This window comes from Fringilla coelebs (assembly GCF_963513975.1).
Source record: "Fringilla coelebs genome assembly, chromosome: 5".
Classification (NCBI taxonomy): Eukaryota; Metazoa; Chordata; class Aves; order Passeriformes; family Fringillidae; genus Fringilla; species Fringilla coelebs.
The window spans coordinates 48,706,709-48,730,726 of record NC_140033.1 but is presented as its reverse complement, the minus strand read 5'-3'; the positions used below and the strand labels follow the sequence as shown (position 1 = coordinate 48,730,726).

The following is a 24,018-nucleotide window of genomic DNA, read 5'->3' as shown; positions in this document are numbered from 1 at the left end:
TCTTAACATTTACAGGTTCCTGTGAATATTCCTGTGAATTCCAGCCTAGTTTTTTAGCCTGTGAGATGAAGTGCTTAAATTTACCTCATCCTGGAAATGTGGGACAGTAACAGTTCATGTTTGCCTCACACTGCTTACAGCTGAGTAGCAGGCTACTGCTAATAAGTGCTTTTCCTATTTAGACTGCGCTAGGAATTTGAAGATGCCTGGAGGGAAATATGCTCCGCTGCCATGTTCCTGTTTTGGACAGCAGCAGGAGACCACCAAGAAAAGAGATGGGGTGCTGCAGAAACAAGGTTTGGGACTCAACAGCTCAGCTGGTCACTTCACCGGTGCCTCTCTCCTCACACAAGCCAGGCTTCATTCCAGTTCCATTTTGTGTTCCACTGCAAACTCTGCAATCACACAAAGCTGCAAAACAGGCTTCCAAATCCCAGTGCAGGTTTTATAAATGATGATAAGGCTGTGCAGTTAATTTTTATTTACATAACATTTCAGGCAATTGACATAAACATTTGTAAGTTGTATGGAGGAATGTCATGGGGGCTCAAAGGCCTGTATGGACACATGGACAATCCTCCAGACAGATTTAGGGACATCTGCCGCTACTTGTTCAGTGCAGGAGAAAAGCACAACCTTCTCTCTATATTTTTACATGTGCTTGGCTTTCAAACATGTGAACAGTGCACACAGGCTCAGTGGTTTGTCAAAGGGAAGAGAAAGGGACACATTCCACAGGGATTTCATGGATTGTATTGATTTCCAAACCAAGCCTATTTAATTAGGGTGAGAAGGAGAAGGGCAGGAAGAATAAACAACACAGGCAATGGCAAAAAAAATTTACAATAAAATATGTTCGCTCCCTTAAGCAATGGCCACCAGGATCAGCCACACTACACAAATATTCCAAGCCACAGCAGAAGGGGAAGAGTATATTAAAATAAAAATTAGCCACAGACTGCCTTTGACAACAGACTTGAAAGAAGAACCAAAGGGGATCACACCTCACCCCTCTGTCCAGGAGCAGCACTCCCCTGGCTCAGAGAAGCAGGGCAGCAGCAGCAGCAGCACAGCCTCCCTCTGGCACAGTGCTAAATGCTATAAGGCAGGAGTCAAAGTCCAATAAAATAGAATGCCCAGCTGGGTTGGTCCAGATGAGGGCTCTTCTGGGTCCCGTGTTAGTCTTGGCACCCTTGCCAATGCAACCAAAATGGAGAACTCTTCAATTCATGCTGAGCTCACAGCAGTACAGACTTATTTTAGCGTAAGCATCTGCCCTACAGACCAGGGAATCACTTCAAGAGGAGTAGGAAGACAATTCAGCAGGATTTGTTCAGGTTTATGAAAGCAGAAGGAAAGACAGGTTTCCTACAGGGGGGAAAAAAAGGACAGGATGTCTGTATGGGCTCTGGGATCCTCTCCCACTAGGCAGCTCCGAGTTCTCTGCTGATGACAGTCCCATGGGGAAGGAAGGGCAGCTCTGCTCTCCTACAGCTGGTGGAGGGTCTGTAAGAGCATGTGGCGAGCAAATGAACAGGAGTCAAGGGCACGGTTGGGTCTGTGGAAAGAAGGGAGAGAGATTTAAAATACTGAACTTGAGAATGGCTTTGTGTCTGCCTTGGACTAAGCGAATAAACACTGTCTCCAATGCATTGCATGTGTATGCCCCAAAACCTACAGATTTTGCACTCAGTTATCTTTTCCAATACCATTCCATCACTGCTGCCCAGATCACTGCTTCCCATTCAGAGCCTGCTGTGGAAAACTCTCTCCTGAGAATCCAAGTCAGGAAGGCAGTGGCCAAGAATCAGTACATTTATTTCCGTAGTTATAAACAATCTGCTACTGACTTTCATCTCTGCAGCCCAGTGTCTCATTCTGGGTAGAATGATGGAGGTGGAAACCCCCTTCCCTCTCTCCTGGCAATGGGTTTTTCCCATAAAGTTTCACTGTTTAGAGCCCCAAAACAGGAGATTATCCTGTGAGCACTCCAATAATTTCTCACCAAGTCATCTGCTACCTATAATCAGATGGTGACTTTGGTCTCAGGACTTTTAAAGTCTTTAAAAGAGGCAGCATAACCTCCTGTTACTCTTCCCTGATGTCAAGCAACACCTGACTGGCTTTGCTGGGCTGATGCCATTTAGGTTTTGCCTTTTTTCTTTTCTATATTCTCTGTATTCTTCACACAGGCATTTGCAGTTCTGTAGTCTGTTGTATTAGTGACCAGTTTTCCCAGTACTTTTCCATGGCCTTCCTTAAGCAGAAAGACAAAACAAATTCCAGAGCTCCAAGCCTCAGGAGATACAAGGCTCCATACTATCTTGGTTCTTTCTGGGAACCAAGGCCAAGAACAACTCTTCAAGATACATTTTCATGGGCAAAGTACAACTAGTGCTGAAGCGGGGGGGTTCCAGAGAAGGGGCTTGACCTGGGGGGAGTTGCTTCACCACTTGTCCTCCTAATTGGTGCTTCTTATCAATTATGCTAGTTTTCCTAAAACCTATAAAATGTACTCACCCCTGGGGAGGGTGGACTTTTGTGGACATCTTTCCATAACTGCCTCTGAAGGTCCTCAAATAAAGATATCCTTTTAACATGAGGCTAAATTTCTGTAACATTTCCATCATCTCCCACTAAAATATATTTCAGTTTTTGCAGGCTAATTGCTGGCTCAGCATCACTGAAACTTTTACCAGTCTGAACCCATCGATTAGGGGACTTCCTCCAAAGAATTTCAATCCAATGTTTTCCACTGTTCTGAGAATAGAAGTCATTAATTTTACCTCTCTCCCGCCTCACCGCAGCAAAATAACCTTTAACAATGAACAGCTGTGAAGCCTACTCAATTTGGGGAAAGGGGTGAGCTGAAATAAAGAGTGGAATATCTAGGAAGGAGCAAGGAGTTCCCCTCCAGGTGTAGAGCACGAGACCAATAGCTGCAGAGGTTCTTTGGTACTTCACTCCATGGCTGCTGCTGTGTAACAGAAGCACATCCTGGAGAAGACTGAACCCTTTTTACTCCCCGCAAGAGCCATTCAATGCCTCACACTGAACACACAGTGCTGCAGAATCACAGCTTGGAGTTGATCAAAGTGCTGGGAGATATTTCAGCCCTCATCTTTGGAAGACCCAGCCCTGTTTGCAATGAGGGAATTGGTTCCATCCAGGCAGCTGCCTATTTTTGGAACCAGAGAACCTGGACCACTGATATTGATCACAGACAAGATCCCTCAGCCCCCTCTCCTGACACTAAGCCTCCTCTAGCAATAAAATTCTCTTTATTTGCTGTGGAGTTACCTGCCTGCCACCCTAGGCTACAGACTGTTGGAAGACACCAGTGATGTGATGCAATTCAACAGCAAAGAGCAACATTAAAAAAACCCCAAAAAACCAATCAAACACAAGCCCCATCACCTCCAGCAAGTCACGAGTGGGCGGGCAGATACTCACATACTTTCAGCATTTCCACTTAAAAAATTACGGAAAAGCACATGTGGATTCACAGCACCCTCTTGCGTCCAAAAACCCCAAATAAGGCTTGACAGCAAGCAGAGTAAGATGGATGCTGTTTACAGTCTGTATCCAAAATTCTGGAATTATTATTGAACAGAGAACACTGCCTACAACAACAAATTATCACAAAAGGAAGGAGGTAAGCGCCTGTTTCAGAAGCCCCTTGCAGTGAAAGACAGCAGAGCTCTAGCCTAGGCAACTACAAGAACTTTACAGCTCTAAAAGCTCAGAAGAGCTAACTACAAACCAAAAGGAAGAAAAATAAAAAGAAAATACCACAAAAATGCATATTAGTTTTCTGCAAGTGAAGGAATCACAGGTTTGACAGAGTGGAATTAGATTTGTTGCAGAAACAGAGGCCAGATGAGTTCTGAATATTACTGTGGTAACCAGGCAGAGGTTTAACTTTAGGATTGCAATTTTACTCTGACTGAATTCCAAGAAGAGACAAGGGATAGAGGTTAATTGAGAAGCTGTGTGTTGGTGTTGGCTGGGATACTTTTCTTCACAGGAGGGACTGTGTTTTGGATTTGTGCTGGGAGCAGTGCTGCTAACACAGGGATGTTTCAGTTGCTGCTGAGCAGGGCTCACAGGACATCAAGGGACTTAGTTTCACCCCACCCCAGCAGCAAGTAGGCCAGGGGTGCACAAGAAGCCAGAGGGGACACCAGCTGACCCCAGCTGTCCAAAGGGATACTCCATAGCACATGGCATCATGCTCATCACATAAAGCAGAAGGAAGAAGCTACGATGGAGCTTTCCTGGAGATGGTGGAAATGGTAAATTAACTCCTTGTTTTGCTTTGCTTGCAGTTGCAGCTTTTGCTTTACCTGTTAACCCATTTTCACATCAACCCCCACATTTGCTCACTTTCAGGCTTCCCCTGCTCTTCCTCAGCACTCTGGGTTGAGAGTAAATGGCTGTGTGGGGCTTTGGAGGCAGCTGGGGTGAAACCACACCAGGCTGTTTTAACTGGACAGGGGGGTGGTTCTTGAACTGTTTACATTTACCCAGACACAGATTTAAGAGCTGTTGTCCTTGTTCCCTTAAGGGAAAGCATTGTAAGAAAGGCCTCTCTTCATATAACAGAGAGAGAGATTCCTTGGACTTTGTGTACTTCATTATGCAGCACAGAACAAAAGTTTCCCTATAAAATCACAGCTTGTAACAAGTTTGTAAAGCAGAAAACTTCAGCTCCAAGCATTTCAAAGCACCAGGGCCAGTGGAGGCTTGGAGTAGCACTGGTACATAACAGAAGAAGGCAGGAAGAGCTGCCTTCTGCTGATAGAGGCTCTCAGCACTCACTCAGCATCTACAGATGCTCATACATCTACAGTCTCATACTTCCCCCAAAAGACTCTCCCCTCTTGTTCGTGTAGTGAACTGCTGGCTCTGGCTTCAGTAGTGTTGGTGTTGATGAATTCATGAAGACCAGAATTTTACTCTTTATTTTGTCATATAATTATGTATGTACATATAATTATGCAGCAGCAGCTACAGCTTACAAACATTTATTGGGAAAAGCCTACAGGCACATGTACAGGAAGAGGGGAGACAAGTGTCTTTTCTGAACAAAATGTGTTAGGAGACTTAGAATTAAGAGGCTATTCTGGGCATTGCTACCTCATAAACAATTAGGACACACTGATTCAGGGCTTTTGACTTTCTCCTGTACTCTCAGCTCCCAGCAATTTAAATTGCATTTTGAGGGCTGGGGCTTGATCAATAAGCAAGAGCAAGGCAGCAGTGTAGGAAACAGCAGAAATTCAGTGATATGGCAAGTCCTTGCTTAAACCTATAATGATTGAGTTGGAGGTGTATTTTTTCAGTTGGTAAAGCACATGGCCCCTGGCTTTAAAGTGCCTTAACCTGATCAACACAAAGAGAGGAGGCAGGAGGCAGAGTGTCCCACAAGAAGGGCCTCCAGTGGGCATTTGCACATGTGTAAGCAAGATACTTTATTTTCCCAAACTGACATTAGCATGGTTGGTGCTTATGTAGCAGTGGTTTGTGTCCATATCAGTTTTGACAGCTTCAGCCACACCAATGCTTGGAGAAACTCTTTCCCCCCATGCAGTATTTGACTGCATTCCTACTGTCCCTGTTTCATACTGACCACAACTATCTGATGACTCCACCTTTCACCAGCAAGGGAGCCTAAGCAGCTGCTGCCAACACATACACCATGAAATTCAGGAGAACTTAAGCCTCCTTTTGGAACCTGCTAAAAAGCTGCCCTTACCCTACACAGCACACTATCCATGCTGAGCCAGCCACCAAGCTCCAAACAGATTTCAGGCCTCTGCTGTTTTGACTGAAGTGACATTTTTGGACTGCTTCTCCTCTGACTGTAGAGCAGCAGTATGCAATTCTATTGCCAATCTATTTGGTGGGTTTCCCCCCTAAATATCAATGCTGAAGTTGACACTGATTTAATTCAGTAGAGATATGGTTTCCATAGCCATTTAAGACATTAAAAATACTAGAGCTGGTGGGGACAGGGGTTGGTTCTATACCTATTGTGGGAGTAACAACATTCAGTACAGGCAGTCAGCAAAAGCAGCTTCTTCAGTACTTATGCTCCCCATTCAGTTCTCAGGAAAATCACTAACTTTGTTGCTGTCACAGTAGGAAGTTCCATTGAAAAACAAATTCAGTCTTTGTGTTTTGCAGTTTTCATCTGCTGGTGTTCAGTGTCACACAGCATGACAACTCTGGCAGAGCTCTGCTGACCCTCAACTCTGAAGGAAGACTTGGAGGGCATAGTTAGATCCAGTGTATGCACAGTTCACTCATGCAGTGGCCAGAAACCCAGCAGGTTTCCTTAAGCTCAAAACAGCTCTTCTGTGAGAGGCTTTAGCAGTCTCTCCTTCAGAGCCACTTCCTTGCAAAGCCAACTTCCCACTTTTCACTCTTCAGGATTTTTTTTGTTAACTCTGAACCTCACATACTGCAGTAAACAAGATAAAATGGAGGCCTATTAAGCTATTAATTCTCAGTTTCAGAACTGACATTTAGTGGGCTTTCACAACAGCTTACATGTAGCTATTAACCCTCAAACAGTTGCACAAGCTCCCACAGAGAAGACTGCATGGCAAATACAATACTCACTTTGTAACAAAAGCTGAGAGAACTGGGGCCAGGGATTTAGGGAAATAATCCTGCTGGACCATATGGTTCAAGGTCATAAGAATACCATAGAGGCTTGGTACAGTTTTGATCTTCTCTTCACTCTGAGAAATGGACAAGAAATCAGACATCAGACAACTGGGATTTGATTTAAACCACTGTAATTCACAGTCAAGGAATTCTCTGCTGAATAAGTGCTCCCAAACACTGCAGGAGAGAAGGCTGGTCACTAGATTAATCACAAGACAAAGGTAGCCAATTCCATAGCCTCCCAGCACCTGAAATAATGTATCAAGAACATTCTAGTACTTATCAACTGACAGTAGTACTAATAGGGAAAGGGAAGTAGTGAACCTGCAAGTGAAGCAGCCAAATCTTCTCAGAGGCTCTGTGTCAAAGTGTTCTCCTGAGAAACTTCACCAGACTTCAGTCCATAAAGAATTCAGCTACCTTAATTTTTATTGTATTATTCTGTAGCTCATTTTTATACCACCTCCAGCTCTTTAACAGGCTCCCTCCAGAATCTGATGCAGTGTTCCCAGAACTGGTCTCAGTTATATACAAGATAAGGCCAACAGTCACCTCCTTGCTTACATGATGCATAAGTTATTCTTATTCCTACTGTGATGTTACCCTGCATGTCCCAACTCTTACAAATTGTTTTCATTTATTTCTCTACTGGCATTTCAACAAAACTCCTCATTCTGCAGACAGGACCCAGACCTGTGTTCCTGCTGTGTGACCTTGGAGTTCACAGTATTCAGAATATCTGTTGCTCACATGCCTCCAGCTACACAGGACTGAAAATGGAGTATGCACCTTCTCCACATGCAGGGGACTGGGGATGAATTAGGCACATCACAGATGTGAATCAGCAGGCTGATCCTCCTGGGCTTTATCATCAGTGCCACTTCCTCTCCAGGAGCACAGGTTTGTGCTTTGTGCCTCATGCTTATTGCTATTTTCCACATGGGCGAGAGGTAGGTGGCAGTCCACAAAACAGCCATTCTGCAGAACCAAATGCCATCTTGGGCTCCATTGACCTTTCTGGGAAGTGGGATCCTCAGTGCTGGTCCAGTATACAATGAATACAGGGAGAGGCAAAACTGATTTTTAGGAAATTAAGTCATATCCATACATGTCAAAGAGGGTCTGAATGCCAAGCTGGATACTACCAGAAGGACATTGAAAAACCTGCTTAATAGCAGGCTGCTGTAACAGATGATGGCTTTTCTGTAGTTTAGAATTGTCTTAGTCCAAGTTTATATTCTCAGCTTCCAAGTCTTGAGGCAGTGAGAAACACTAACCATTGTAGCACAAGCAGGCAAAGGTGTTTAAGGCTTTGCAGAGAGAACCACTCCACAGTCACCTCACTGAAAATAAAGCTACTAATTCTGAAAATCACAGGCTTCCTACTGACCCTCCATCTTCCCACAATAAGTTTATTCCTTGCAACTAATTACTTAACACTAGCATTTGGCAAAGAGCCTCCAAAGCACGAAGTTGAATGCCACTGATCTGGCATGAGTAGGTGATACACATTTTTGAGACATGCTCTCAAGAAATGCCCTAAAGGACCCCAATAACTAATAACATTGACATGGCTTTTATAGACACCACAGTCCAGCAGCAGCATTACTGCCCCACCTGAGCCTCCCTACCTTCGGGGAATGACTGAAAATGCAGAGCACATTAAGCAGGAGACATACAAAAAGGCAACACATCCTTCATCCTAATGCAACCTTGCAGGTCCAGCAGAAACTGCAAATTGCAGACTTCCATTGTCCCTGGGCATCAGGCATGCACAAGCACCCAGCTGCTTCCATGGCAACATAATTACCCAAAATCCTGCCAGTCTGGCCTTCAACAGCCTAAACAGACTATGACTTAACTCTTTCCTGCTTCCTCACCTTAAGTAGTCCCATGTGGACCAAGAGGTTTGAGATGAATGCATCTGAATTAAATGTGGCAGAACTGAAGGCTTTTTTCATCAAGGCATCTAAAGAGATAAGCACATTAGTTAAATCAACCCAAAAAAAGGACATTCATGGATTTTAAGCTTAAAATGGACAATACAGAAACTCAGCTGTTAAATCAGTTTTGTGATATAGTATCTTTAAGATTTCATTTGTCTCTGTAGCTATAAGCTCTGAAGCATTAAGACAGGTACAACCCTTAAAATATAAAAGAGAAAAACCAAAATTTAATACATCCAGCAAACACCCAAAGCCCACATGAAAATTCCCACACTGCTAAGCTTCAGATGCAATACACCCCAGTCCTGTGCACCACCAGCTCTGCTCAGTGCATTTGAGCATGCATGCTGTGTGTACATACATATAAACATACAAACAAATATGAGCAGATGACCTAGAGCTCATCAAGAGGTAGGGCCTTGACTTCTTAAAAGGCCAGCAACAATTCAACTTTTCATTTGAAACCACAAAGAATGAGAGAACACCATGAGAAAGTTTGTTCAGCTGTTTTCTGGGCTCCCTCAGGAACAATACTATGCCACAAACAATGGGCTTTAATCTCTCATGTGTAAAAGGTGGCAAGGCAACCCATTTTTGACCTCTGACAATTCTGTTTTCTTAGAATGTGCAGAATTCACTAGAGTGGCTGTAGAACAGTGCCAGACATTAACCAGGGTCCTCACTGTCAGCTGATGGCTGCTTTTATGGAAGGAAAGTAGTTGCCAGGTTTTACCTTTCCTGAAGAAGCAGGAATAAATATGTAAACAAACACACCTGAGACAACACTAATATCCTTTGTTCCATTTTTTTACTGGAGACAACTCATAACAGGCATGAGCCAAGGTGCATTAGCTCAGTGAAGTGCCATCTGACTATCTTTCACTGATTCAACCCATAACCAACTGCAGAGAGCTATTGTGTTACTGTTTGTAAAAACAGTTTCACCACGTCTGTGAATTGCAAACTAGGGAAATGCACAGTACACCACTTTAAGTAAGTGGTCTTAAAAAGACTTGATCCAATTATTTTGCACAATAAGGTGTGGGGGAATTTAACTGCTGGGGGATTGGAAAAGATGAAAGGCAGTGGTCAGAAGCCCAGGACTGTTTGGAAATTCCTATTTTCAAGCAAAACCCTGAAGGGATATACTGGTAGTCCACACACTCAGACCTAGCCCAAACTACTATTCCAATATAGTGTGAGAAATGGTCCCTTATTTGAAGATTGGTTTCTTGGTCTTGCCCCATGTTGGAAATCTCTGCTTCCTGAAGAAATTAAAGATAAGAGACATCAGCTAGGAGGTCTCTCTTTACAATCTCATAACACTACACTAGGAAGGTACTTCCTGCAAAATGCTTTTTAAATAAACAGCCTTGGAAAGGTAACTGGCCTTAAAACACACAACCACAGCTCAGCATCAAGGAGATGCAGTAAGGGCAGCATCAGGCCACTACAACAGAGACAGGCTTTGGCAGCACAAAACGTGCCAGGTTCAGAATGAATCTTCCACTCTACACAACAGCAGGGCACAGCCTGGCACTTTGCTATCCGCCAGGGACAAAAAGGCCCAATGGCCTGGCTCACAGGGGCCTTGTCCACCTTGCAGTGGTGTCTGTGGCACTGAACCAGGTCACACCACAAAGAAAGGCCCAATCACCTGTTGTTTCATGCACTGCTGTTTTCACTGGGGTCTCATCTTTGAAGACTGAGGATATCCTTAGGAGGGTTGCAACGACTTTCTCTACATCAGATGTATCTGTCTGAAAGAGAAAAAAATGGAGATCAGTTAACTGCTAGACAGCTACACAACATGGGTCTCTGCTAGGGCTGTGGAAAGAATTACTCTTCAACTGACTGACACCAGCTTTGCCTCAGCCATATCACAAGGCACAAGAAACACAAACACAATTACTTTATGTAGAAGCTCTGATGCCAGTTTAAGCGTTAGCTGCATCATCTGCTTCCATAAAGTCCTTTGGGATCACTGGAGAAAAGATGCAAATCTAGGTCAAGTTATCACCTCTGGTAATTAAACAATTTTGAGAGAAAAATCAAGCCCAGACAAGCACCAGCCCACCTACCTGCTGAGCTATCAGCACAGAGCACTTCGGTCCTAGTCGCAGCAGCTTCTCTGGTGATGGGAAAGCAAGGAACGTGGCAACATCCACAGGAGGAGATGGCACTGGAGTTGAAGCCTGAAACAGGTGGAATCCATCTCAAGTTTATTCTTGGAAGTAAATAAACTGGTCCAGCAAAAGCAGATGGGACAGCTCAGGGCACAGCTATAACAGGCCAGAAACTGTTCTGCTTGAAAACAGCCTGAGGCTGACCTGAGCCCGGAGCTGAAGTGGCCAGGATATGCTGGCATGAGGGCATGGCACTGCATGTACAAGGTCCCCACCATTTCTGAACATGGAAGCCTTTTGATACCCATGTGCTGCTACAACCACTACTCAGTCTCTCCCTTCACGCAGGTGTACAACATGCCCACTTTAACAAAACACATTTTTCAACTAATCCATTTTATTGCCTGAATGTTATCTCCCTGGTGCAATAGTGCCAGCCCATGCAGGAATGTGATTGCCTGTCAGCACTTCAAGTTCAGACTCTACAATCTCATTTTCTCCTTTACTCTTCTCCAGCTGAAGAAACCAAAAATCTATCTGGCAGTAAGCTTACCTGTGAATCAATTATCTTCTTAGGAGTCAGTGACTCCTGTTCTGCTCCTCTCTCCTTCAGCTGTTGCTGCTCCGCCTCTTCTTCCTCCTCCTCATCTTCATCTTCCTCCTCCTCCTCATCCTCCTCCCCTTCATCATCACTAAGGTTAGAATGTTACACATTACACACTCGGAATTCTTGTACAATGAAACTCAAAACTTTCCAACAACGAAAGAGCAGCCTCTCCTCAAAGTCCTAATGCAAGAAGCACATCTCACCTACAACACCAAGAGGACATTCAAACATCAGTCACCCAGCTGAGAACAGTAAGAAAAGATCAACGAACACAATCAGTTACTTATGCTGAGGTAAGTCCATCAATGAAAACAAGACAAGTTTAAGACACATCCTAGGCTGTGCTCCACACTCAGATCAACATCCACCAGCAATGACAGTTCTTATTGTAAAATGAGATCGGTCAGTGAAAGTGTTTATGAAATTCTCAGAAAACTTCTAATTTAAACTCTGGTACCGTGCCTACCTCAAAGATCCCAGCACTGATGCCATATTGAAGCCTTCAAGGATCTCATGGAGCTGCTCACACACCTCTTCTCCCAGACAGTTACCTAGGTTGACAGAGAAAAGGGAGTGGACTTGACAGATGCACACAAGTTTGTTCTTGAGGACTTAGCTGTATATTCTTGTCTATCTCTTGTTTCTGAAATCAAACATGCCATTTCTGCACAACACCTTCGAGGCAGCAACATAAACTGCACTTATCAGACAGAATCAAACAGTCGTTAAAGAAAATTCAGCAGCATTACACAACAGCTGGAGATGAAAATCCCCTAATGCTTCAGAGTTTGAGAGACTTGCTGTCATTTCTCTAAACAGCTCTTGTTCTTAGTGATTCTAAAACAAGGACACACAGCACAGCACCAGTGAAATGCAGTGACCCAAGGTATGAACAGCAAAGGCCAACAAAGGCAAAGTTCTCACACTCTTCTGCAGAGCTGCACACAAAGGTTTTTGTTTACAAGCATGAAGGATCTAAGACAGAACTGAATAATTAAGTTTTACCAAAAAAAGGTATAGGTATCAGTCTACTCCTTCCACCTTATCAGGTGTACCAAAAATGCTCATCAATTAACTGAGTTCATGGTTTAAGAAAACTTTCAAGATCTAACCATTTCCTGTCCCAAGGTCATGCAAGTTCAGCTACTGAGTACTGTTTTTTATATGCTGACAATTGCAAGAATAGAACATAAGGTTCTGTCAATATTCTTCCTAGTGGCTTCTGATTGGAATCAAACTATACATACTTTGATCTAGCAAAACCACATACCATTGAGATCCAACTTCTCCAACTCTGTCTTATCTTCAATAGCTTCAGCAACAGTCAGGGCAGCATCTCGCTTGATCTCACAGAAAGACAAATTCAGTTCCTAAAAATGCAAAAGAACATTTTGTTTGCAGAATTCCTGTTAAGATTTGTCATATCCATAAATTTCATGTCCTCACAAGTGTCCTGGAAAGACTCATTTGAAGAGGCTCCCAGCAAAAAAGTGTTATTAATTGAAAATAAAGCCTGACATACTCCTACCTCATATACTTGAAAAGGGAATTTTGAAACATACTGGTGGCTAAGGGCAGCACTATTAAAGGTGGCAATTTTCAAATACCTACAAATCACTGCTCACCTAAAAGGTAGCAGACATTTCAGTCTTTAGCAGTCAGCTGACTGCAGATCTTCACTTATCAAGGGTCTCAAGAGCACTCCAAAACTCTCACTCTGGTAAGTCTAACAGAAGAAGGGCAGCTACTGTACTAAACAGATTGCACATTTCCTTTGACACCTCAGTTGCAAGTTAAGGCCTTCAAAAAAAAGCCATGAGTGGTACTACTTCTGACAGATGCAGCCAGCAGAGAAACCATGTGGACTAGTAAGAGTAAAGGAATGCAACAGCCAGACACCATCCCCCACCATTCTACATTGTGCTCAATCAATCCTTTCCTGAGAAGAGATTGAATATTAACAGAAGGGAAGCAGTCCTTGAACAGAATGAATCAGCTGTAATTGCTTCATGCTACCTTCCCTTAACCATTTCTGCTCTGAAAAAAAATGACTTAACTTCTGTTTGTTCATCTCAATACCCCACTACTTAAGTTTGCTTGGGAGACTCAGACAAGTTCCAGTAGAACCAGCAGAAGCCCAAGCAAGGGACCACACGCCACAAAGAACCTGCTTCTTTCTATACCAGCTTCATACACACAAATAGGTATTAGGTTAATTTTTGTCTTTGACTGCAAGATTAGGAATCACATGCTCAGCATCTGTCTCAGGGTAGTTATGACTCATGGCAGGTATTTCTAAAGATCCTGGTTTGCTTATGTTATAAATTTGACTTCAGCCTATCCAGAATGTTGTCAGATTCAAGTCCTGTGCAAATACTGATGTAGGAGGCTGTGGTATCACCAAAAAACTAAAAAACTCAGACCCTTGATTGATGCTCTAACAAAGAAAAAGCCTTAACTGTATGAGCTATGAAATGCTGAAAAGACAAGCTGCTCATGAAGGCCCCTTCATGTCAGTCCCCACTCTTGAAGCTCTGGGAAGTTCTAACAGCAGGTACTTCAGATGATCAGATTTCTTGAGACGCACCTGCTGAGTAGAGCCAACAGCAGCAAAAAGATCAAGCAAAGACTAAACAGATCACTGGTACACCTCCACATAGCACAGCCCTCACTGGATGGTGGGATACCACTGACCTATAACACAGCCTGTTGGTTTCAACTGTGAGCACAGAGCCTGCATGGGACTGAATCCTGTCTTAAAGTAATCAGTAGCAGTAGGAGAATGAACAGAAAAACATGAAATGGAAAACCTGGCATTCTTCCAAAGAGCTGAACAGCAAGCAGACAATACCTTTAATTTATGAAGCCCTTCTTTAACAGCATCAGCAATAGCAACAGCACCCTTGGAACGCACCAGGCAGTCCCCAAAGTTGATCACTTCAATCTGACGAAGTGCCTTCAGAGTCTGCAGAGCAAGACAGCACAGATTTGAAAGTGGACATGCAAGTAAGTGAACACCTTATTACTTCTGGAATGTCATCTTTCCTACTGCAACATGACACGGTTCCACCAACCCAAAGGTGCTAATGCCAACCAGACTTGAGACAAAACCCAAAACAACTGCTTAAAACAACTCACGTCTGCCATGGCCACAGCTCCTTTCTCTGTGAAGGTGTTGTCATTCAGGTTTATAACCTTAAGCAGTGGGTTGATAGCAAAGGCCTGTGCCAGTGCTGTAATGCCAGGATGGTTGATTCCATTCTGTGGCATATGAACCTCTTCTAGAGTCCCAATGATCTGGCAAAGGATGTAGACAAAAAATAAAAGCTTTTAGAAAGCATTCAGCTTCAATTCAACTTCAGCTCAAGAGTATGCTGCTCCACTCTTAGGATTTACTTAAAATTGTTTTGAGTTTAAAAACTCCATTGGTTCTTCTACAGTGAATTATTTACCAGCAATTCTGTCACAAATTTAAGTAAAATCACAGACACATGGCAAGTGTCAGATAAATACAAAGCCCTGATTCAAAGAGACATTGTCCTATATGCCTACTCTAAATAACTTAAGATTTCTTCACCTGTGGCTCAAGAACACTGGAATAGACCATACAACATCACTTTAATTTTCTAATTAAAATCTACATTTTGCCCTGACCACAGAAGCAAACACATAAGAAACCTAGCACAAATATTGTTCATGGACTAAACAGCATGTCACATAACAGTAATTAGCCCTATTTTGGTAGTGCCATTCAATCTTGATTCTCCACGAATCACATTGTTATACAACTCTAGTATTTAAAAAGTCTTATTTTTGCCATGATTACTGATTAATCAAAATCACATCTAGGCAGTTCTTTACAAAAAAGGTCAACCTGTAATCTGCAATATCATTGTTAATATACCTGACAATATGCATTGTATTTCAGAAGTAACTTCTAGCAACAACTGAGGTTTGAAGAGGTGGCCCCAATCACAGTGAATTGTCTTCCTCCCACAAAAGTGCAAGTGGGCCAGTGCCAGCTAGCGAAAGCCAGGCAACACTTGAAGCTCTGACCAGATGATCCTAGCAAAAACACTGGGCTGCTTTTGCCAGAGGACTGAGCAAAGCAGCACTCAACAAGCTGAGATACCCACCCCAGTGCCAGTCAACAACCATTAGCATAGAGAGAGGAAAAGGAATAGGACTATTAAATTACTCAGGAGATGACTATTTCTCCCTCAGGTAACTACTTTACACAGCACCTAGCTACGTATTTGGAAATTCAGGTCACAAAAACACTCAGTCAGCAACTCTAATTCCACTTGTTGAAGACTCCAGTTTCAGCAGCAAGAACCACCATGACTTCAGTGAACAGACCACCAGCTCCTGCTTCCTAGCTGAGGCAAACTCTCTGTGCATCATCTTTAACACTAGCACTGAATCCTACCTTGCTCCAATTTGCTGTCAAAGCAGCTCTGGTTTGATACTCACCCCGAAGGCTTCAGCCAGGGCAGTGGCACCATCATTCTCCAGACGATTTCTGCCAGCCACGAATATTTTTAAAGCAAGAGGCTTGCCCTGGGCACTTGATTTCCTGTGACACTCTTTCAGAGCAGCTGCCAATATCTAAAGATAAAACAAGCAGCTTATAATCCCCCAGCATTTCACTCTACAGGAATCCTACCATGTTTTGTAGATCCCCCTCTTGAGAAATACTTTGGGCATCACCGACAGGTACCTGTTTCTACAACAGGTATACAAATAAAACTCTCTACCTGCAACACCTGCACACTGGTCTCAGACAAGAATTGATAATTTTGCAACACTAAAACACACTGAGCCATCAAGAACATTTTGCTTCTAAGCAGGCAAGCTTATATGGGTAGGAAGTTGAACATGAGCTACCAATACACACTTGAAGCTAAGGAATTCTACTGGGTTGCCCTAGGAAAAAGCACTCAGAGAAGGTCAGATCCTTCTCTGCTTAGCCCTGTGAAATGCAATCAAGCACAGTGTCCAGGCTCCTACATGGATTTACAGGGGCGAGTCCAGCAAAGAATACCAAGGACAATTAAAGAACTGGAGAATTTTAGTCACTAGGATAATACTGACCCCTGAGATTATTAAGGCTGGAGAAGAAAAGGCTCTGGGGGACAATTATCCATGTGTAAAAATAGTCAGAACAACAAGATAAGGAGAGAAGGTGGTATAAAGAAGGCAGAGTCAGACAGAGCTGCACACAAAGTGCAGGGAAATCACCACTTTAACACAAGCCCCCTTTTTTTACTGTGAGGTCTGTCCAACACTGGGCTAGGCTATTCATAGAGCTTGTGAAGTCTCCATATTCAAAACCTGACTAGACCAAGCTTGAAGAACCCGGTGTACTTGTAGTTGCCTTAAGCAGGGGAGTTGGCAATCACCAAAGATTGCTTCCAACTTCATTCCCAAAGAGGAGATAATCCTTACCTTGCCACCACCGATGCCCATGCCACAGTTATTGAGCTTGAGTTCCTGCAGAGTGTAGCATGCAGGGCTCTTCAGCAGAGCCTCAAAGCCACGCACACCGTCTGGCCCAAAGGCATTGTCACTCAGGTCCAGCTCCACCAGCTGGGCTCCAGCAGCAATGAGTGCATCCCCCAAAGAGATCTGTAAGGAAACAGATGGCAGTGGGAGGGAGGGAATGGATTAACTTTTAGTGACAGCATCACTGCAGTGGCTAGGTATGACAGTGATGCTGCAAAAAAAATTTCCACTTTGAAGACATTCTGCAAAGCTGCATGGGGAAATAAAACTTTACTGCTAAATCCAGAGAGGAAGTTGCACAAATTAAGCTAAAGATAACCATGAAGTAGCTATCAAGACACTATCCCATCCCTTTAGGTCAAATACTTATCTAAGTGAATTTCTTGTTCTACAGTGCTGAAAGAAATAGTTTTCATCAGTGTTGAGCTTATGTTCTGGCTTCAGAGAACTTGAGGAGACAAGGAGCTCTGTAATGGTCTTAGAAGACACAGCCATATGATTTACTTAGAAAGCTTAGCTCTCACTTTATCTGTTGGGTCATGAAGATGGTTTTTCCCAGTGAAAAGCTCCTTCACCAGCATGGACTCACATTTAACCTTTAATCAACTCCTCTCCACCTCATACAGGAAGAGCAGAAGAGAACCACTCACCTATTCTGAGACATTTATCACTAACAACACAGAGAAGGATCAGCTCTGTACCAAGATACAGACTCCCACAAAAAGCATGACAGGTGAGAAAAGAGGTTATATTAGTCAGAAGACTCAGATCTAGTTTTTACTTACCAAAGCAGGAGGGATCTCAGACCTTAGCCTGCCTGTGAACATGTCGCTCCAATGACACCTCTAAAATAAGAAGCATACAGATAAACCCCACTAAAATATTTAGGTCAACTCAGCTGTAATAAACATTTACACATACAAGATGCTTTACATCACTGGAAACAGCTTAATGCTATCTCCCTTCCCTTGGGTTGTCATTTGATTGTACTAAAGAGCTGCAAGAACCACTGTTAACAATCACTTCACTTGCAAGGACAAAGTAACTGAAATTCACACTATAAATGTTATACAGGAATTCTTGTTTGTGTTCAAGCTGGAATTATTTTTTTTGCTGAGAAAATTGCCACTAAAAAAACCAACAGGAAACAGAAGAACACATTAGCAATGTAGATTTTACTAAGGTATGAAGCCAAACAATCTGAACTTGAAAAGCCACATTTGGGTGATTAATACATATCAATGTCTCCTACCACTCTCCATCAAGGGACAGTGTAGTGCCTCTAGTAGCACAGCATCCCCTTAACATTAGGCTAGAGCAACAGTAGGAAAACATAGCTTGGGCAAAGATGACCCTCCTGTTGCATTTCCTCCATTATTTCCTCCCTACTCAGACATTCTCTGAAGACTCACTCTCCAGAAGATTCAACTCAGTTTTTCAGAGAACTTCATTTGAACTTAGTCTTTTATTGCCATGGCTTTGTTTAGAGATGCTGCCTTCAATAGTCTCTTCCTCACATAGCTTCCCAGCTTTAGACTGGAAGCCTTCTCCACAGGAGGTTAGGGATGCCAAAGGTATTCCCATTATCCCAAAGTCTCCAAGTTATGCTGTATTTTCCTAAGATTGCTCTTCCTCCCAGAAGAGCCACCAAGCAAGCTTCAGAGGTAACTCAAGGAGGTTTCCGTAGGAAGAGCCTAGACAGGCCTTCAGTATTTCCACATTAGTTCTTGCCCTTCACTACTCCCCATTTAAGAATCTCACCTTGAGCTCACTTTTCTTCTCCAAGGCCTTGGCAATAACTTTTGCTGCTTCCACACCCACTGTGTTGCCTTCCAGGCGCAAGGCTTCCAGGCCATCAAATTCCTCAATTTGCTTGATCACTTCTTCAGCTGCAAGAAGCAGATAATCTAGTTGGTCTTTTAACCAGTGTCTTGGTTACCACAGTAACCCTCTGAGATCCAGTAAAAATCTAGATCCTCTAGCAAAAACGCTAGAACACCACCTGAAACAGCAATGGGAACAGAGCTGAAGTGTCAGATCACCAGAAAGGACACTCTCCATTCCCTACCCTGCCTTCTCATAATTCTACTGTTCTTTCTTCTGCCATTTAGCACATGCTTTAAAAGCTAGAGCGAATGTCCCTGGAGAGGTGCAGAGACTAAGGTGATGGGCATTAGTGTCACATCAACAGGAAAAAGTTCCCACTGACTGGCAGAAGCAATGTGTGTTTAGCAAACACGTCAGGGGGGAAAAATTTAGCTCTATAGTAATCCTATGCAAGGCAAAGAAGCAAGCTGCAGTCTCTCCTGGCAATGGGCACCTGCTATTGTTCCCAAGCTCCAAGGCCTTTCCCCATAGTTCAGTGCCTTTGAACTACTAAACCAATCTATAGAAAAGCTCCACCTTTGGCATTAGCAAAAAAAAAAAAAAAAAAAAAAAAAAAGCTATATAGTATATATATACTATAGATATTATTTCCTATATAGTGTATATATACACTTTATGTATATATTATTTTCTATATAGTATAGATATACTATATCTATATTATCTGCTATATACTATAGCAAATAACCTCTCTGAAAAACATGCTGTTTTTCTTGGTGTGACAAATGTTGATCTAATACATACATTTTCTCCAGATACTTGCCTTAGCAGCCACTGTAGGACTTATTGTGAAACACAGATATAGCAACAAGACAGAAAGAAGGTGAACTACTGGAGCAGGCTAACATACCAGCCCATTGCTCTGTGCACATCTTGTTCCAAGAGCTGTGATACACTCATTCACTGTTTTTAAAAGGAGCAATGACTCCTAATGCCCAGTAACTGTCAAAAGCACTTAGAGAGAACACCAAGAATACGACAACTGCAAACCAGGCACCCAAACGGCAGCTACAGCAGCTGCAGCACTGCCAGGGCACCATGTGAAAGCGGGGTACCAGAAGGGCAGGAAACATCCCTATCAGAGGCAGCTGCAGCTGACAGACCCCAGCACTGCAGATATGTTATGACAACTTGTCCATGCAGGATTAGCAGAAAGTTTACCACAGGATTTGACAACTTCAGGGAGATGCTTTCAGAGCACAAGGGTATTTTCTCTTACCATCTTCAGCTGTGTTGAGTTTAAGGCTCTGGCCTTTGAAGCTCAACTGTCCACCACCCACTTTGGTTTTGGCAAGTGACTCTGCAAGCTTAGTGATGTCTTCTGATGCCATTTTCCCCACTTTTTCCAAAAGTTACGAACTGTCAATTAAAAGAAATTGTCATCATAAAAACTCTAACTACAATACATAATCTATACAAATAACCATATTTATTTGAACACTCAGGTGGTTTTTGTTACTCAGATATCTAATTGAATTTTCAATGTCATTACTACTTTTCCCCAGAGCTCAATTAAGACAGCTAAGCTAGATTAATATTCCAAAGCCAGCCAGTCAGATGGTGCTGATTCTTCCAACACTGACAATATACTTCATAAATAAACAGCAGGTAAAACTATGGATTAAGGCCACATTAAGACATTACTCTTTGTGCAAGATTAACAATTAAAATGCAATATTCCTCTCATTTCAACCTCCATCCTTTAATTATATGTGTTGCATGCTTCCCCTGCTCTCTCATTCTAGCAAGCTAGAATGAACACAGTTGCTTTTCCTTTTCAGTGATATTCCCAGAAGTGCTCTTGTCAGCACAGTTCCAGAACCACCGAGTTGCTGAAAACATTGTGTGTGCTGCATACAAAACTCTCTCAGCTTCCTGGGTGCTCTTTCCTTTCAGATGCCCCACACAAATTCATCACAAGTTAAACAGGATGATCAACACTTACAATAAATTAGTGAACATCTAGCCTTGAGACACAGGTTTGAAGCTAGCCATGCCTGGTAGCATCTGCATAGCATTATTTAATGAATATTAATTGCAGTCTGAAGGGACTGGCCTCCATCCGTTGAGCAGGATAAACACAGTACATTTCTTATCCCACTGCCTCTGCTGGGATAAAAGGCTACACACAACTAATGCTTAGAAACCACACACTTAGACTTCAGATGTCAGAAGGGATGAACTTCCATTCCTACAACACAAAACTGGTTCCCTTCCATTCCTGTCTGATTGGAAATGACCCCACACTCTTGTAGCTGTTTGAGGTCAACAGTGCTGGTTTTAAAACATCCCTATACAAAAACTCTGTATTTTCCTTCACATACTTTCCTCCTGATACTCATCTGTAAAGTCTCCAGCTCCCCCAGAGTATGACTTCTCTTCAGGGGTCTTTAATTTTAATATCCCTTTTGGAAACAAGGGATGAAAATCTCCAAGGCTGAAGAACATAATTTGTCTAGGATGACAATTCTCTCAAGTAGGTGCTGTCAGTAAAAAGAAACCTGATGCCTTGTGAGGCTGCCTGGAGCAGAGGCTAGACAGAGCTAAAGGAATAAAGCAGGTATTTATTAAAAGGCCTTCAAAGGATACACCTTGGGCAGTGCAAGAGCCCGGCCGTGGCTCCACCCAAGGTGGACCCCCGGTCACGAGGTTTCACACTTTTTTAAGTTTTGGGCCATTTACATGTTGGGGTTAATTGTCCAATTTCAGCTTCAGGTTATGAAGTCCCATCCTCCCAGATTGCTCTCCTCAATTTGCTGTTGTTTACACTTTTTGGGCCTGAAGCTGCAATGGTGTCCTTGGTTCTCAGGCTGGGAAAGGATTGCTTTGTCTAACTGCCCTGGGAAGAAAACTTACTAATGCTTTATGTGAAGTTCAGAGTTACACACTAAAGCAGCAGTACAGAATCTAGAAAATATGAAAGCTAAAACTTAAGGCATCAAACCCACGTAACTGACTCCATTCCTACCAGGCCACCCAGATACCAAACTCAGGGACATTCCCAGCCTCTGCCAACCCAACACAGAGAAGGAAGAAAAAGAAGCCATCCTCCAAACCATGAAGGCTTTACCAAACAGGAGTTAATATCTGCAGAAGTTAGTCTGTCCACCTAGTTCAATTAACAACTTCACTCTTAAAAATCAGTTCCATTCTACTATGATCATCTTCCTTACAGAGCTTCACATCCTCCTGGCTTCTTTTTCCCTTGAATCTCCTTTGCCATTCTTCACCTTGCCTACAGACTACCTCCTAATCTCAACATACAAATCCAGCATCCCATCCCAAAGCATGTTTTATAGCACATGTCAGCCACACGCAAATGTCAACCTACCAGAGGTCTCTTCACTGTTAATTCTTCCACAGAGAAAGCTTTGGAGGGAAAAAAAAAAAAAAAGAAAAAAACAAAGAAGAGTTAGTCTGTTTGTCAAACACAACCAAGACCTGAAAATGCCTAATGACAGGTTTCCTTTTCACGTAAGGGCTGTAGGAAACTTAACGTTTCCTGATGGTCTCAAAGCTAGTTCAGACGAATACTTTAATTACAACACTTCGTCGACCCCAACAGCCAACACACCGGCTACCTGCCGCTCGCCCGGCACCGGGGCGGCTGGCAGAGAGGGGCGACAGCCCGAGGTGTCCGCCCCGCCAGCCCCTGACAGCCCCGCAGCGTCGCTCGCTCCAGGGGTGGCCGAAGCTCCTCTCTCTCCCACCCCGGGAGCAGCCGAGCGCCGGCCGCACGTTCCCCCCCCACCCCACGCAACGGGGCCAAAGCACGGCCGGAACGCCACTCGCGGGGAGCGGGACCCGCGGCCGGACACGCGTGACGCGACCCCACGGGCGGGGACCGCCGCCTGCGCCTGGGAGGGGCACGCGTGGGAGCGCCCCCCGCAGGCGGGGCCCAGGAGCGCGTCAGCCCGCGGGATCCCCTCCGCTCACGCACGGCTCCCTCCGCCGGCCGCTAACGACAGCGGCGGCTGCCCGTCCCCTCACCTCCTCGGGGGTTCCGCCGCTGGGGAAGGCGCGGGAGCCTCACGCCGCCGCGCCGGGGCCGCTGGGTGAGGGGCGGGCAGGGGAGGCGGAGGATTTGAACGCCGGCAGTTCTGCTCCCCGCTCCGGGATTGGGTGCTGTGTTGTGACGTCACGAGACGCGTTTCACCGCCGCGCCGCGGCCGGTGTCGCCACCGTGGGCGTGGGCGGGGCTGCGGGGGCGCGCGCGGCGGCCGCCGCGGGGCACGCCGGGAGCTGTAGTCCTGTTCCTGGCCTCGGCTCCGGGCGCGGCCGGCGGCCTGAGCGGGCTGCGTGGGGCTGTGGCCGGGCCACGCTCACAACTCCCGTTCATTGAAGTGTCGCTGGGGAAGCTCCCGCAAGCGGGACACGAGCACTTTCTGATGTGAAGCCTCCCCTAAATAATGTCCCTGGGGTCTCCTGTTCGTATTCGCATGTTACTACTGTCAGACCGTTCTGCTAAGGAAGGCGTTTCACAGAATCACAGAATCTGTTAGCTTGGAAAAGATCTCTGACATCATCAAGTCCAACCTATGACCAAACAACACCCTATCAAATAGACCATGGCACTAAGTGCCACATCCAGTCTTAAACACCTCCAGGGACGGCAACAACACCACCTCCCTGGACAGCCCATCCCAATACCCAATCACCCTTCCTGTGACTAAATTCTTCCTAATAGCCAACCTAAACCTCCTCTGGCACTATGGGACTATGGCATGTAGGACTATGTTCTCTCATCTGTCGCTTTCACCCTGGAGTGCAAAGTCATTCCTGCTTCAGGATGGGAAAAAGCCTTGGTTTGTTGACAGCCTTGTGTGCACATTGTGCGTGACATTTTCTTCCTTAGTATAGAAACAAAAGTACATTGGATGAGGCAGGGTGAGCTGTGCACAGACCTGCCTGCTACTGCAGTGGGTTTGCACAGCACCTCTGTCCCTTCTCTGCAACCTGCAACCTACAGGCACCAATGTAGGTAGCATTTCAGGTGGCAGATACCTGGAGAGATTGCTATTGAGGAGGGCCAGAGGTAGGATTTATTCTGCTGCTTAGTCCCAAAACATTGTAAGAGGCTGTGAAAAATGCATATTTTATGATTGGCTTTTCGCAAATATTAAAATGAATATTATATGTGTTGTGTTAGAAAGTAATGCTGTATTAATTCTCTTAAGTAGTGTGTTAAATATAGTTTTGGGTTATAACAAAATGTTAAAGTAGAAACTATGCTATGTAAGATGCTTTTTTTTAAAGAAAGGACTTGCAGCGA

General features: G+C 44.1%; 1 protein-coding gene across 3 annotated transcripts; it reads right to left on the bottom strand.

Moving 5' to 3' along the window:
- Positions 1-443: 443 nt before the first annotated feature.
- Positions 444-22,832, bottom strand: RANGAP1 (Ran GTPase activating protein 1). 3 transcript variants are annotated; one of them, XM_084205840.1, is made up of 17 exons: positions 22,737-22,832; positions 22,078-22,115; positions 19,966-20,105; positions 18,621-18,748; positions 17,645-17,704; positions 16,803-16,982; positions 15,828-15,962; positions 14,493-14,651; positions 14,206-14,319; positions 12,625-12,724; positions 11,821-11,905; positions 11,301-11,439; positions 10,703-10,816; positions 10,279-10,381; positions 8,556-8,644; positions 6,628-6,749; positions 444-1,558 (listed from the first exon to the last, which is right to left on the bottom strand). In XM_084205840.1, the coding sequence occupies exons 3-17, from the start codon at positions 20,075-20,077 to the stop codon at positions 1,489-1,491; spliced, it is 1,710 nt and encodes a 569-aa protein (XP_084061966.1). In that variant the 5' UTR covers positions 20,078-20,105; positions 22,078-22,115; positions 22,737-22,832; the 3' UTR covers positions 444-1,488. The 3 variants fall into 3 exon arrangements, with proteins under 3 accessions (XP_084061966.1, XP_084061968.1, XP_084061967.1); XM_084205842.1 differs by lacking the exon at positions 22,737-22,832 and adding an exon at positions 22,328-22,598; XM_084205841.1 differs by lacking the exon at positions 22,737-22,832 and having other exon boundaries at positions 22,078-22,302.
- Positions 22,833-24,018: the final 1,186 nt, after the last annotated feature.

Bases quoted from the DNA above. Each gene is read 5' to 3' on its own strand.
- RANGAP1 (XM_084205840.1), bottom strand. From the start codon at position 20,077: ATGGCATCAGAAGACATCACTAAGCTTGCAGAGTCACTTGCCAAAACC. The intron at 14,652-15,827 runs GTGAGTATCAAA...ATCCTTTGCCAG, and splicing joins CCCTGGCTGAAGCCTTCGGG to ATCATTGGGACTCTAGAAGA. The intron at 11,906-12,624 runs GTATGTGGTTTT...CTGTCAACCTAG, and splicing joins GGAGAAGTTGGATCTCAATG to GTAACTGTCTGGGAGAAGAG.